Genomic DNA, 16,335 nt, shown 5'->3' with positions numbered 1-16,335 from the left:
TGGCGCGGGAATATCGTTGAAGAGATAAATTAATCCAATTAGCTGGACAATTATTTCCATTTCGCACTCGGGAGTTGCTCATTGCTCTCTATTCTTTTCCCCTTTGCACATGCACACAAACTCCCCATTTCGCAAGGTTGCGCACAGCGCAATTGTTCGCCACTTGATGACCACGAAGTGATATGAATATTGAGACGCTGAAAAATCTACTCGCCACTCTCTTGTCTGCAGCATTTATCAAGTGCGCACCTTTTGTTCTACGGGGCGGCAAAAAATGGCCTCTTATGATTGATTAATATTGTCATTTATCAGCCGAATGATTCGCCAGTGTGAACATGGACTTGTGTACTTTCAGTGATTCCCATCGCATGGTCAGAATTTTCCAATTATACCACCTCATTTGTCCAGTGAACAACATAATCATCGAAACTCGCGAGGCTCAGCGACAGAGCGCGGAATGGGAACTCGCAGTTGATGTGTGAATATGAAGAAGATTGTGGGCAAGAGGAGGTCAACTTGGGAGATAATATGCCTTTAATTCGGAAGAAAAAGGTGTTGCAAGATTATATTAGGATTCATATTTTTTACAAAAATGGGCAATTTTTATCTTCTGGCGAGATCTGAAACGTTTCAATCGCCTGAAGTCAAAAAAAGAAAATAAACAATATTTATGGGATTTTTCTGGCCATTTCTGCAAATTTCAATGCACTTAAAATCGCTCTTTCTAGGCGTCTCTGTTGACAATAACCTCAAAATATCGCACCAAGACATCTTTAAAGACTTTCTTTGAAAGCTTTCTGAGGCACAAAATCATCTGGTTATGACTTAGAACTCAAATCTGCTGATTAACCGACAAGTTTTCTATTTTTTTGCCATTCCAAATCAATATTTTTGAGGTTATGTTCGACATGAACAAAATTTTCGGTGTTTCTTGGCATCAAAATGCTTCATTCTGACAATGATTAGCGATATTTAAGACTTCAGCATACGAATTGTCGTGCAAGAATGCGAATTATTCCCTAAATCTGTCCTAAATTCATGACATAACCTAGAAAATCAATGTTATATGATTGTTTTTATTGAAAAAATCAAAAGAAATCTATAGAATCGGGATAATTTGGCACTTCTACAAACTTGTACACCACTTAAGACCATACTATCTTCGCCAAGGTGTAATTTTGCAGGAATTTAATACAAATCGCCTTGTTTGCTCAGTTGTTTGCCCCTTGAAACCCGATCAAAAGTCAGGCTCAAGGAGAGACTTTCGCATGTGTGAGCAAATGAATAAATTGCAAGGGTATGGAAAATACACAGCATTAATGTGGAATATCAGATATTTTGCAAATTTATTGATCAGGCTGCTCACCATTGTAAGTCACGGTTGAATTATTTGTCTTCAGGTTCTCAGCCGTCACCTCAACACCACCCGGGAAGTACTTGATCGTCTTTACGGCCGTATTGACACGAATATCGAGGCCTTCAGTCAGGGCGATCGGGGCACAGGAGTATCCATTTCTCACTGCAATGACAAAAGAGGTAAAGCAAATGAATATCGCGACTGAATTATTGCACGCTGTTCTCAACATGCTTTACAAGCTGCAAAAATTGCACAAATGCCACTCGAAACATGCTTCAGTTTATCTCATGATACTTGTGAGCGCATCATAAATCGTCGCAAAATTCATATATTTTTTTTCATTATTCCGCATGGGAAAATCGAGAGCTTTTGCACAGCCGGAAAAAAACCATTGGAGAGCTTATTTTGTCATATTTTCCATATAATTAAAATGACTGGAAAGAATTTAACTGGGCATCAAAGTATTTTTTTGAAAATTGAAAATAAATACGCAGGGTTGAAGTATATATTTGAAAAATAACCCCCACAAAAATCTCTCAATTGCTCATTTGGTGCTTAAAAGGCATTTTCCATCGGCAAACAAATCAATATTCCTCTGATTTGCTCTTGTATTTTGTTGACTCAGTGTTGCTACTTTGCCGGGAAACTTCCAATATTGACAAAAGATGATTACTTAATGTATATTATAATTCTTTCAAGTGGCACAAACTCTGCTCACACTCTGCAAATAAGCCGATTGTAGGCGACATTTGCGTAGTGTGACATTTATAGCGGTCACATGGCGCTCTAGGAGTTGATTCATGGGATTGTGGGTGGGCAAAAGGTGCCTTTCTCACGTTGTTCTGCACGCAGAAGTGCGAGGAAGAAGTATGATTAATTGAGGCGATTGAGGGTGGCGAGAAGAGTGACTGGTAACATCATCAATTGACCATGAAATAGGAAAGGTAAATAAGGGCGAGACGATTGAAATATCATACATTTTTCTCTTTATTTCCTACAATCAATTGTGTACAGAGAAATGGACGAATTCTTACACATTTCCAGTTGAAGACTTCCTGAGAGCGACAGCTAAAAGCTCACTGGCGGAATTTGGCACTTTTTGCTCCTCATGAGGATTAAGCGCTCGGGAAGGAGTCTGAAGATTAATAAAACTTCCTAAGCCTTTTATTAACCCTCTCCCCCTAAAGCCGCCCCTTCTCGAGGAGAGGCGAAAACTCATGATAAACTTATGTTTTCTACATGAAATCCCTCTTCCTTACCTGTTGGCTCAGATGGATCTCATTATCGATGGGGCGGGGGAGTAACTAATCTGGCCGAAAGACTTTATTACCAATTTTAGTCTCTGTCAAAGTTTCTGCCACAAGAATTAATGGCGAATCCGAGTGGCGGAGTTGGAGTGCGCGTTGACTGAATGCCTGGGCATTGATAAGAGACAAGGGGCAATTATTGCGGTCAGAAGTGATGTACAGCTTTGTGGAAGTGTTTGGAAATTGAAAATGGCAAAATATTTATAGAATATTTGCATAGCAAAAGCTTCAGTTTCAACAAATTGAGGCATTTTCTATATAATTTTACTTAGATAAACAAATTTTCTTGCATTTTCTAGGTTATGTGATGCTGTTTATGCTTTAAAGTGGCAAATAATCGTCATTATCTAGAAACATATAGAGATTCACTATATTCACTCATTTCCAGGTTTGAAAAGGTCTAAATTAGTCAAATTCATAACCTAAGAATTTGATCAGAATATTTCAAAGCATTGTCTGAAGGCAAAACTTAGGTTAGATTGTGACAAAAGTTAGAATTGAGTGTGAGAAGCAGTTGAAAGAGTTGAAAAGGCGAAGAGAAATGCCTCTAAAGACGTTCGGAAGTGTCTGAAGTGTTGAAGATTCTGCAGAGGAATTGCGAAAATGTACAGATTTGTGGCATATCATCTCCCCCTTGATAAGAGGCTGCCATTGAGGTCACTTCCCGGGCCGAAGCCAGAGTAATTTCGCAAAGGGAGGAGTTTGCAGAGCACAACCCTTTGCATCCACCGTCAAGAGAGGAGCCAGGTGAGCCCGAGTCCGGGCCAGGTGTCACAGTTGGAGGAGCGCTGGAGGGTGATTGGTCAACGGCTTCCGTGAAGTCACGGAATTTTGAGTTGACGAGCATCAGAGCTCGAGAAAACAATGATGGCCCGGGACGAAGCGTGAAATTTATGCGCATTTTCATTATGTCCATTGTTACAAAGTCATCTTCTGTGTGGACACTTTCCCGCCCTCTTCTTCGTGTTCTAACAATGTGAAAACACAATTGGAAATTATGATGAAGTCAATGATGACATTTACATTATCAAAAAAAGAAGAAAAACTTCACCTAATTGGACATGCTTTCGGATTTCATTTATGCTCACAGACACGCGAAGATGTTTCTCTTAGGGCTTCATCACTTTTGTGGAGTTCTTCACTTTAATTTCGCCCAGCAATTTTTTTTTTAATCCAAACCGCCTCTGTGTCACTCAATCTCACAGCAATCGATGTCACATTGACTGGCGGTTATCAATCAAGTGTCCATAAAATTAATAAATTTATTATTTACCGAGAGAGCGTGCAATTTTGCCGGACGCAAAAAGGGCTCTTTTTTTCCCGCCCAGATTGATGATTGCATGCAGGTGATATGCAGAGCGCAGAATATTTCCCATATTTCACATTTTGACTAATGATACTCGCCAGAATGATTTCTGCTGCGCCGTCAGGCTGTCACGAATTTTAAAATTTCTCCTTTGACATTAATTGAAAAATTGTCCCATTTATCGCAATGCTACAAAATATTGCAAATTAAACACGCGCACAATGCCGAAAATCATGTCATCTGAAGCGTGATCAACTTTCCTGGCCGCGCGCGGAGAGTTGGCAATTTTCGGGCTGTAATTGAATTTCACACACGCAAAAGTGTCCTTTGATACACCCATGGAAGTCTTTCACCGTGAAAATTGGTCCAGTGCCCGTTTGCTTAGAATTAACACATCTGCCATTGACACTCCGCCGCATTCGACGCTTTTCCGACTCCACGGCGCGCATTGTTCGCACTGGAAATGCTGGACGAATAAAAAAGGATGTGACCAGCGATGGTCGGTCATCAATTCGCCATCCGCCCCCCCGAAAAAGGTTCCATGGGTTCCACTTTTAATTGAAAATGTTTGCACGATGATGAGAGCACCTGTTCGCGACAGATGCAAGACACCCTGTCGTGTTCTCACCCCATTAAAAGCCGATTAGAGGGCAGGTAGGAAACACACGGGGTTGGAATGCCAGCACTATCTTCCAGGCATGATATTTTGGTGGTTCAGAGACAGAGAAGAAACCCTTCCGCCCAGTGCAGCGAGCGTGACGTGATAAAATTGACAGCGTGAAAGTGTTGGACAATCATTTTAATTACCGAATCAATTTCGGATTTATTTGAGCGGAAATCCTCTGGTAATTGGAAGAGCGCTTCTTCCAAGACAATGACCAAGAGGAGCTACGCATTGAGGGCCTCTGCAAACACTGGGGCGATGTGAGAAAAATAAACGAAAATCAATCGACCGTTCAATGTTCATTAAATCAAATTTTACACTTCATTCTTTGGGAAATTAAACCAAAGGCCAGAATACATTTGATGGTAAGAAAGAAACTTACTGTTTAACCGCATATCTTGTGGTGTTGTTTATAGATTTGCATGGAAAATCCTTTCTTGGAATACAATAAAATTCCTTGTTAAAAGGTGGAACACGTCATTTAGGGGTAAATGGGGCAGTGTTAGTGTGAAAATGTTGTTTCAACTTTAGGAATTTATTCCTGAAAAATCGGCTGAATATAGTGAAATAAGCACAACGCTCAAATATATTGAGCTTCAGGAAATGCCTTACATTTGGCATTAAAACTCAAGGGTTTTCCTCTAAAGGAGAATGAAAATATGATGTAATTATTGCATAACTGCCCTGCTGTGGGGCAGTGTTTGTATGCACTTTTATTTACCATTAATTTTCCATCGTGGAATTGTCAAATCGCGAGCAAATATTCACTGAGACTGTTTAATTCCCTACAAATCTACTATTTTCGCGACTTTTTTCCCGCCATATTTCACGTATTGCAACGCCACCAAGCGTCAGTAGTGGCAACTTGATGCGTCATTCAGTTATTTTTGCGTGTATTTCCTCACTTTTCAACATAAAAGTCGATAAACGTGATGAAACTATGTACAGAACAGCACTTTGCGAAGTAACTTCAATATTTTCCACAAGAAAATCGCAAAACTTCAGCACATTGAGGTGAATTTATCCATTTAATTACTTGAATTTTCCACATTCGTACAAGTTGTCAACCCCTCGGAGTTCCCTGAAGGGATTATGCTCGTTACATGAGCGAATATCTCGGCAATTTGACAAGGAGTTTGGCTTTTTCGCTCTCTCATGCCATTTGGCGCTGTGTTTTCGGCTCCCGCGTCGAAAGGCCAGTGCGTGAGGCAGACAATTGGTGAGAGAGAAAACCCATAATTAAATTGTAATAATATTTAAAATGTTGACAGTCTATGATTAAATGATTAAAATAATAATACAATGCCTCAGCGCCGTTTCCATGCCGTCTCGCATGTCTCTTGGCTTCTTCGCCCTCAACTTTGCCGGCGGCGCGAAGAGGCGAAACGGAGAGAAAGAGAAGGCCTCAGTCGACGTCTTTGGTGGGTTTCTTGGTGTTTTTTTTTTCGTGAGGGCGGCACAAAAATTCAACCATGCAGAAAATTTATGGACACCATTGTTGGAATTTTTACATATTTTAAGTGAATTTAATACACTTCTTTATACACCCTCGACGGCATATCTATTACCATATTTTGCCGAAATTATTTTCCTTCCCGCCACTGTAACGATAATTTGAGCGGGAAAGACTTCATGTAATTGGTTTGCTTTGGCTTCTACAGACGCACTTCTTGGGAACATCTTTACGACTCCAGCATAGTTAATGCCTTTTGGTGGATGATTTCCGCAACAAATGTGGCAACATGATGATCTCTGGGCAAATCAGAAAAATCAACAGTGAAAGACACTAGACAGAAACTTATCATTACCACTGAAATCGCTGGTGGAGAAACATTGAATAATTTCAACCCTCAAATCAACAACTGACTCTCGAGCTGTGCCAGAATCAATTTTCATTCCTCGTATGATTGTTGGTGAAAAATTTAATAGTATGGGCGCAAATTCGCACCGCCTCGCAAATGCAACTGTAATTACAGTGTCTCTGGAGGCCGAAATCCAGGCATAATTCAAAGGAAAACAAGCGATTAACATAATTTCATCTTGTCAGAAGCAATTAGATTGTCGTTGGAGGTTTTCCTCTGATGGTCAGTGTCGTCTCGCCGGGTAAGAAGAAAAAAGTTCAATTGCCGCAAATTGCTGAGCATCGATCTTCCTTGCTTTTTCTTCTGCCTCAACTGCCAAGACACACACAGACAACAATGGCCGAGAGGATTTCTCTTCGCATCGCGCGCAATAAAGCGTTTTGGCCACAAAAGTGATGCAGCCAGAGAGCCAATCAATTGTAATCCTTCAGCGCGATTGCAGAGGAATATATTTGAGGCAGATTGTATAGAGTGGCAAAAGAAGGAACTCAATTCAAAGAATCCGGATGATTTGGAAAGGAAGATTGTGACTTTTTCAACACTTCCACTTCTCAAGTACTTCTTCTGTGTTGTACACCACTTCTGACTGTACTATCTCCCCCTTGAGGCAAACAGACTTTCGCACACGGACTGGCCAATGACAATCCTCGAGAGGGATTTGTATGGACTTTTCGCTGTACAATTCAATTCTGCAACATATTATGCGACTTTTTTTGCAGTCTCTGATCGAACATTAATTGATTTACCGGAGAAAAATTATTGTCCAGCGCAGTTTTTTTTTTCCTCTCTCTTCGATTCACATTACGAAAAACTCGCTGGCATTCTTTTATCTGTTCATCCACTGTGACAGCATTTTTGTACATATGGCAACAATTGCATTTTAATGAGTGCCCGCGGGACTTCCCCAGCACAATTGGTCAGCTTTGTATTTAATTACCTTCGGACCTTGCGAATTGCATTGCAAGTTGTGTGGATATTGTCAAACATTTTGAAGAGATGCGCGCAGCGAAAGAAACTCCACTTCAATCACATCACTGACATCCGAACACGATTCAGTCGGCATGACTTTTGCCGTGCACACAAAGAACCCCAGATTTCAAGCCATTTAAACGCCAAGTCAATTAATAAAGGAAGAAATATTCTATTTCCATCTATTCCTCAAATTTAAAGTCGCTCCCACGGAGTTTATCCATGGACCACTTGTTGAACTTCTCAATCCAGTGCGCAGACATTTCTGATTTATAGCCACCCACTTCGCCTTTTCGCACAAATCTATACGTGTGATCCTGCCAATCCTGATAAACGCCCGTGAAGTGTTCGATTTTAATTTTGTCATTCTCTGCAAGAATGCAACAAATGTGTTTTTAGTGGTGGATATTTCCATGTGTGCTCAGTGACTTACCTCGCATTGACTTGAAGGACAGATGATTCTTCAGCTCCTCAATGCGATCAGAAGGATAGTCTTTGCCGAGGAAGGCGCAGGTCTTCTTAATAACACCTTCAAGATCACGCTTCATCTCCTCATATGTGATAAAGAGGACATTTTCCTCATCCCTCATGCGCCAGAAGTCAAGAATATGATTGTGAAAAGGTCCACACATGACTGAAAGTGAAGGTTTTGACGTTTACAGAAGTGCACTGAACTCTCACACTTGTGATAAAGACAGAATTTCTTATCACACTTCGAGCTCAATAGTGAATTGTCTTATCTCTGCAAACCACACTTACTGTAGTCATTGACGAAGACATCGAGAAAGTCATCGAGACTGCCAGTGTATCGGCCCATGTTCCTCCAGTGGTGGAAGAAGGACACGGCGGCGTCCTTGGGATTCCTGGCCACGTAGATCACCTTGCTCTTGACGCGCCACATGTCTTTGGGCAGAATGTGGGCTGGAAGGTGGCTCTTGATGTACCGCTGACCCTGCATCTCGGTCAACTTTCTCACCGTCTGGCCACGTTCGCCATTCGGCAGGTAGTTGAGCTCCAAGTAGGGAAAGCGATCCGTTAGCAGAGTGCTGCGCGCCGTCTCGAAGTCCAGGTCATTGTCCAGCAGCCACACCATCTCTTGTGTCCACGATGTGCCGCACTTGGGGAAGCTCACGACCCAGATGTCACTGGGGCGCCCCTTCAGGCTCTGGATCTCGGGGTAGATCTGGCCGAAGGTGGGGAACAGCACGCAGGGCTGCAGCGACCACTTCTTGGCCACCGGAATGTCTTCCGGCTGATCGGTGTTGTTCACCTCCGACAGCTCAATTGGGCGACTCACTGTGAACTTCTCGATGATTTCGTTCTGTGGAATCTTCCAGTACGTCACAGGCATGATTAGCACTGATTTGAGCACAGTGTTGACAAGACGTGGCGCTTGTTGAGAGCGTCCGAGGGCAACTAACAGAGCAATTGCGCGAACGACTGTTTACCATACATATCAATGCACTTCTGCACTTTCACTTTACTTACTGTCTCCCGAACTGAAGATTACAAGCGAGAATGTGTGTTTCTACACTAACAAACTCAACACAGACACCAAACTACTGGATGTGCGAAAGACTTATCCATATTAAGGGGATGACAAGTAGCTAAAAGCAGTGATTTTCTGGTGCTGCAGAGGATTTTTAAGGACAAATCTTGCGATGAACAGAGCTTTGAGCTCAAAAGCTCGGGTATTAATTTCATCTGTGCCTGAAAATTGCCACTTTTCGGCCCTTAAGACACATCCAGAATGGGTCAAGAACTAACAGTGATGCTGCAAAGTGAGTTTTATACAATTAAATTATTTGAATCACATGAGAACTTCATCTGCAGCCCAACCTCGACATTAATTGAGGAAAAATTAATTCTCAGTACTTTCAGAATGAGCAATAAGCATTAATTATCCGTGAAGAGAGTATGAAAAAGAACGGTAACAGCGGCAACGCAATATTTAGGGGGTCATAAACGCAACCGACAAATGATCATAAATTGTGGGTAATATTAAAAATTCAACAGCTCTATTAATCCATTAATGTAATAAAGTTGTAAAGTATAATGCTATGTGCATTATATCCATAAACTATTATGATTTATCATGTTCAGTGCATTCTCGTAAATTCACGGGCCTTTTTCCCCCATTTGCCGGTGCTTCGTCTTCCAACATATGACACTCGAGCTCCACCCGCTGAAAATCATCATCATCACAGGTAAATTGTCATATAATGGTGAGCAAACAGACACACACCTTAAGAATATATTATGCAAATGACGCCTTGTCAAACAATGCACCGAACAACAATTGCTCTGTTGAGAGCGTGACAGTTGTTTCCCGTCTAATTTATTTTTATAACTTTTGCCATAGCAAGATAAGACACACATGCATGTGGGAATCAAGAGGACTTATCAAATATTACACCGATACTGACAGCTTCTCAAGATAAGCACAAAACTAGTCAGTGAGACACACTTTCGGGCTGTGTCTTTACACTCTCGCGCAAAGGACAATAACACAACGTCCAATGATAAATTATTCTTGTTTACATTCTTATTGAAATGCTCAACTATATATATATATATATATGCGCCATAGAGGGAGAAACTAGAATAGCGCAGTGAGATAAAGTCAGGCTTAACCTTAATTTGTATTAATTTATTCTCCTCTTCTATGAATTTTAATACGCGCCAAACACCCAAGCCCAAGAGTGTCTGTGTGAATGTGAGGGACTTTAATTAAAATATAGCGCAAGGCATCGAGACAAACTAATTACTCTGTGCCTGAATGTTTCGATAGGTATCAAAATACATGGTTAAATTGCCAATTAAAAGTGCTATTTTATTGCATTTGCCTTCACAAACACCTCAATATATGTCGTCCCAAAATGACTTCAATTGGAGAAAACTCCACATTAGCACGTCACTTCAATTTAGATTAGCGATAATTGACGCTGGATTTTCTCTCTCTCTCTCTCTCTCTTTTGCTGGGCAAATGGGCGGAGCTTCTCAGTGGGCGTGGCTTGAATGACATCTCAGTCTTTTACCGAAAAATACACTGACGCTTTTGATCAAAGGCATCATAATTAACACACATCACTCCATCAGATACTCTGTTTGTTGGGCAACATAAACACATTTTCACTGCAACAATTGCACAGAGAGAATCATTGAAGTGTAACTTTCGTGAAGTTTACTTAGTATACATGCTGTACTAATTGATGTTTTCCTTTTGATATTAGCTGTGTTTGTTTGCAAAATTTCAACAATCTCAGCCCGAGAAAATTGGATATAGCTTTCGGGGGAAGTGGAAAATTCTGACGAGAGTGGAACTTTTGCCAGTGTGAAAGTCAAATGAAAAGTGAATTTTATATACATTCTCCATGATTTCGAGTGAATGAAGTCAATATTTCGTGATGAAAGAGATACAAACACACACACAAACACACATTTCATATTCTCAAATTCACTTTGCATAATAAATTCGTGTGCTCTGCCACTTCTCAGCACTGTGCCTGATATGTGTTTGCCATATTTGTTATGCAACCATCTCTGACACACTGTCATTGAGCATTCCGTGTGTTATCATTTGACTGAAGATGTGTGGTCATGCATTTATGATGGTATAAATAGGAGGCAATTTCGTCAATCGATGGACACATGGACCACTTATCTAACACACTTGGCAGCTGGGGAGCCATTCGCCACCCTCCCGATGCCCCATGTATTGGCCACTGGGCCCAACAAAGAAGCTGTAAATCACCCCTGAGCCGCCCTCGAGGCTCCAATTTTCTCACAGTTTCACCCCCGAACGCACACTGATATTGAGCAAATAAATAAATAATTAGTTCTGTTTGCCAACCAGATGTAATCCACCCTATCAAATGTTTACCTGGAGCGCTCATATGTACACTCAGGCTCACAATGTGTGACAACCAATGGCAAGCCCGGAGAACGCATGTTTGCATTGAATTATACATCTTCCAGGAAACTAATCTAAATGTAGCTTTTGCATCACAAAGAATCTCCAAGAGAGATGAGCTGCTCTAAAGCTCTCAAAGTTTACTATTGAGAACAATCATTTTTCATTATTTACATCAGAAAGATAAGAAGATTCTGGCAAATGTGGGGCAGCTTTAAGTGGATTTGGGGCAACTTTATTCCACCGTTGATGCGTATTTTTCAAAAGGGGAATATAATATGGCTAAAATCACACTTTCACAATTTGTATGAAAAATTCCTCAACACTTCTCAGGACTTCAGACTTTATGGATTGTTTATGAAAAGACTAAAATGCACTAATAACTGAAATTGCAACACTTGCACTTCCTTAAACTTCAACTGATCTGTACACCACTTCTGGTAACAATATCTCCCCCTTGCTTACTTCAAAGTGCGCGCTTTTAGTCTCTCATCCACGCATGGAGCATTGACGATTTTTATGCGGCCTCATTTGTCTCGGTGACACAATTCAACATCGTAAACACGGCATTTATCGCGGGAACTTCGCCTCCCCCTAATGGCATGCTCCCGAGGATCATCAACTGCGGGGACATTGATCGAAAATGGGGGTCACAAATGTTTCTGGGACAGAACGTAAAAGTGGATGCGATAATTTGGCATCCGTGGCTTAGATACAGATGACCATAGAGCACAATGAGCAATTTATGGCCACTTTATTGCATACTAATTCGCCCTCCGATGGCATCTCGTGCAGAGGAAGTAATTAGGGGTTGCCATTTGACGGATGGACATTCGGGGCGCATGAAAAGTGTAATTTTCTAATTGCGTGGCGTCACCATTCGAATAACTATTTGGGTTATCGTTTGTGCCTTTCATCTCGTGAGAATTATAATTTTCCCTGCTTTTTTTTCACGAGCATAAAAGCCATCTCACACGAACCTTGCTCCACATTTTCTGCTCACAACCCCAACACGGACAGCACCCTTCACTATCACAGCGGCGTAATCTATGGGAAAAGTTTTCCCCCGTTTTTCCTCGTGCTCGTGAGCCATGATGTATAATGTTTTAATAAATAGGAAGTTAATTTTTTTTTATCCACACCCAGAGAGTGAGAGATTTGTCGAACTTCATGAGCTAAAGTGCCTCAGCGATAAGACATAGCATAGTGAAGAAAGCTCATGCCAAAGCAGCATAATGATGCATGAAGTGGGATGGCTGTTCAGCCATCACTCAGCGATAAGTTTTATGGTGGGTGTAGTTAAATTTATCTGTTTTTGATGAAACATCCCCCCGCCCAGGGAGATTTTCCAATCACAGGCGAGACTTTTTATCCATCGCGATATTATTCAATAAATCAGCAGTAAAAATTGACGGGTCTACAGGACTCTCTCTCTCTTTTTTCATTGAATAATAAATTTTATCGGCACGCTATTGAGCTCTTGTCAATGGCTTTTGCACAGGTTATTTCGGGTATCGAAAAAATAAATAAAATCGGGTGAATCCAGTGTGAGCAGATAATGCATATTGTTGCATTATTGATGCCGGCCTTTTTACGGTTCAGGAAGTACTGAAAAAATCTTATTAACATTGACGAAAGGATTAGCTTTTGATAGGCGTTCGAGTGCGCGTAGTTTGATTTCTTATCAATTTTATTTGCATTCTATGCTAAAGCTCAGGACATGAGAAAATTCAAGGAGGCACCAACTCGAAAGATGAGACCATTAACACCATTAAGACAATAATTTTTTTGATTATTTTACTCAAATGATTGATTTTTTGATTTGAGAACATTAAGTTACCTCAAAAATCGCTCTGCGACTTGTCCCTTGAGCCAATTGATTGTGACAAGTGTTGCGTGAAGTGTTTGACATCCCTCAGCAAAGCATTTCCCGTCGGATTAATTACTATTCCTGGGAGCCGAACCGCGATTTTCCGTGTGAAATCCCAATCCTGTTCAAACAAAGAGCTCCAATGCGTATTCGACGCGTGAAAGAAAATTAATTTGCTCATTAAATGACTCTCTGTGTACAGAGAGAGAGAGAGGATTTAATTAGTTTAGCAAAGAGCTCACAATCATTTACCACTTCGACCACCATCATGATCTCGTCGTCCCGGCAGAAGAAATAGTTTACGGGCGCGCAAAATGAGTTCTGTCTTGTTTCACTTTCCAAAACTCCCACGCTTTGTTGCTGCCCTGATGAGTTTTGGGGATCGGGCAAATCTCACTGGGTTATAAACACTGCCCTGAGCCTGAGGTGATGCTTCTCTGCCACCACGAAAGCCACAATCTCTACCCTCGCAAAATGTACTATCGCTCCAACTTCTGCTCGGCAAACATTCAGTCAAACAAGAAAATAGCTCAAAACCCTGGAATATGCACGAAGACGCCGCAATTCCTGCACTTTCTCAATCAATTAAGATGAATAGCAATGTGAAGGCTCACATCGTGTCATTTATTAATTGACTCACTGTGCTATCAATTTGGAGCGATATTGAGTGTGGCTAGACGTTAATGGGAAAGGCAAACCATACGAAGGGAAGGCACTGATTTCCTCTGAATGCCTCATAAATCCTGTATCCAGGACGAGAGCGTGCGGTTTAAGTGTCTGGAGCGGAAGTGACTCCCTGGACCGAAAGACGTTCGACGGCTCATTGGATATTCTGTCTTGCAGATATGCATTTAATAGTAATGTATACCTGAAAGGTGTTTTGTCATGATACGAATTTTGCACTCAAGAAACCCCCGAGAAATCATTATTTATTTACAAGGAAACGAAAGTTTAGTGGCTTTGCGACAAATTTTCAGAAGTATCAGATCAATAATTAAGATCACTCTTTCCTTGACAGATTTTAAATGGAAATCAAGGAGCAGAAGTGATAAGAATTGCAACTGCTAGGATTTTTAACCGGATTCATAACTTTACGATTTACTTAGAATTTTTTAAACACTTTTCGAAGACAAAGCTAGAAAATGAGGGCAGAAAATCGTAGATTAAAAAGCGATAAGTCAGAAAACATTATAAGCAAAACAGTTGAAACAGTCAAAAAAAAAAACGACGAAGAATGGATTTTGAGTAGTTCAGAAGTGTCTGAAGTGTTGAAGATTCTGGACAGAAACTGTGGAAAGTGTGAGGAAATGGTTTTCAGACACATTATCTCCCCCTTTGATGCAAATCATTGGCGAAATAATCACCGAAACCGATTATTTGTTACTTTCTATATCTTGAGATTTTCAATCAACGCAACTTTTGTCGCCCAGGAAACTAACAGAAAATGCGATCCCGAGTGGAATTCGATGGCAATAAAAATTCTTATCAAAGAGAGAGAGAGAGAGAGAGAGGGAGAGAGTGAGAGGCCACTTGGAAATGACTTTGGCAGTGAATTGTTATTCCTCCGCACATTCTCGAGCCTATTCAGATGGGGTTCGGGGTGGAAAAGTTTAAATTTGACTTTGACACTTTCCACATAACACTGGGAATGTTTTGTGACTTATTGTCTAACAGTGTGGATTTTTCGATTTCATGGGGCGAAACGCCAATTCCGCGGAAGTAATAAATTTGTCAATGAATGTCGACTTCCTCCAGGCGATCTTTCTCTCTCGAGGGAATTGCCAAAAAGTTTCACAATTTGGCCCTATTTAAACATAATTCTTCCGTCACAATTTCCAAACCCGAAAATCACGTCCTCACACTTTTCCCCGAGACATTGGCAAACACTTTTCGTCTCTGTTTGCACAGCCGAAAGAGGAATCACAAAATTGCGAATTAATGGATGACATTCTCCACTCTTTCCTCTCCATGATTTTCGCTCTTTGGTGCGAGAAGTTTTGCTGTTGGCCTGAAGAACTTTACGACTTTCAGGCATAAACAGTGTTGGAGAGAATAATTGGTTGGCAAATTTTTCATGGATAGAGTCTTCACCACAAAGTTAGACACTGATTTGCTGTGTGAGACTAAATAATTACACTTCATTTCCCAACATGGATTTCCATGGGGAGGAAACTTACACATACGCAGAACTATGTAAATTTCACGCTAAAATTGCGTCTATTCGTGAAGCAAAGAAAGTATAAATTGAGCGCTAATTTGCAAGACGTTCCTCGCAAATAATAATCCTATCGTCCACAAATTCTGTTTTAATCTGAACAAATGTAAACAGACTGTAGAAAATCCGCCCCTCTTGAGGTGATTTACCATGGAGTTCTTTCTGGAATAAAACAACCCCAAAGTCCCTCTTCAGCCCTAATTCCACGACAGCACGCGTCCCTTCAATTTTCCCACCGACAATAATCCCCAGAATTTGCAATTAAATACCATGTCTTTGCCATTGAGGGTGTTTTGAGACACATTCACTGCACTTCTCGCAGCTCCTTGGATGGAAAATTAATGCATTTCAGTGTTTCCCTGGGCGGTGCTTTTAAGGGCTGAAGGAGGGGAAAATCCAAAGTGAAAAGCAAGAGATAATTCTCCGGTAAGTTTTCATGTCTCACAAGGCAAACTATTTGTTGATGCCGATGAGATTTCCAGGGTGGAAAAACATCAAGAGAAGAATGTCTAATTTTCTCAGCAAGCTTCTCATCCACCCAAGCATCTCAACCCCACTGCTTTTCCACTTGAGACGAACCGAAATCTCATCCGGATGAAGAGGAGAATTACACCAGGAACACCTGTCACAATTATACTTTCGCATTCAAGTGATTTTCTCAGGGCTTTTCTCGCCATTGTGCGGAAAAATAACATGTGTGTGTGTGTAGAGCTTTTGCTCACGATTGTGAATGGAGATAAGGAGAGAGAAAAGAACTTTCTGGCTGAAGAGTGACATCAAACACTTTCTTCTCATGCACCAAATCAATCGACTTTCCAAAAACCTCGTCATTTTAGGCGATGGTGGAAAGCATGAAAGCTCTCGCCGCACTG

The 16,335-nt window shown here is 41.0% G+C and overlaps 2 protein-coding genes across 2 annotated transcripts in view; both read right to left on the bottom strand.

The window, feature by feature from the left end:
* Positions 1-16,335, bottom strand: part of LOC132255862 (possible lysine-specific histone demethylase 1-like) — a 262,687-nt gene that overhangs the window by 12,294 nt on the left and 234,058 nt on the right. Inside the window, exon 4 of the mRNA XM_059752033.1 lies at positions 1,367-1,519. Within this exon, the coding sequence (XP_059608016.1) occupies positions 1,367-1,519 (153 nt within the window). The remainder of the gene's footprint in view (positions 1-1,366; positions 1,520-16,335) is intronic.
* Positions 7,646-8,940, bottom strand: LOC132255370 (luciferin sulfotransferase-like). The gene is made up of 3 exons (XM_059751369.1): positions 8,225-8,940; positions 7,899-8,099; positions 7,646-7,835 (listed from the first exon to the last, which is right to left on the bottom strand). The coding sequence occupies exons 1-3, from the start codon at positions 8,814-8,816 to the stop codon at positions 7,648-7,650; spliced, it is 981 nt and encodes a 326-aa protein (XP_059607352.1). The 5' UTR covers positions 8,817-8,940; the 3' UTR covers positions 7,646-7,647.

Source organism: Phlebotomus argentipes, unplaced genomic scaffold (genome assembly GCF_947086385.1).
Source record: "Phlebotomus argentipes unplaced genomic scaffold, Phlebotomus argentipes genome assembly contig_5, whole genome shotgun sequence".
NCBI classification, from domain to species: Eukaryota; Metazoa; Arthropoda; class Insecta; order Diptera; family Psychodidae; genus Phlebotomus; species Phlebotomus argentipes.
Note: the sequence above shows the minus strand (reverse complement) of the source record. Positions and strands in the feature narration are given on the sequence as shown.

What these genes read in the sequence shown, in the direction of transcription:
- LOC132255370 (XM_059751369.1), bottom strand. Translation starts at nt 8,816, where the DNA reads ATGCCTGTGACGTACTGGAAGATTCCACAGAACGAAATCATCGAGAAG. An exon ending in TGTCTTCGTCAATGACTACA is followed by an intron (nt 8,100 to 8,224) that starts GTAAGTGTGGTT and finishes CTTCACTTTCAG; the next exon opens with TCATGTGTGGACCTTTTCAC. An exon ending in GTCCTTCAAGTCAATGCGAG is followed by an intron (nt 7,836 to 7,898) that starts GTAAGTCACTGA and finishes GCATTCTTGCAG; the next exon opens with AGAATGACAAAATTAAAATC.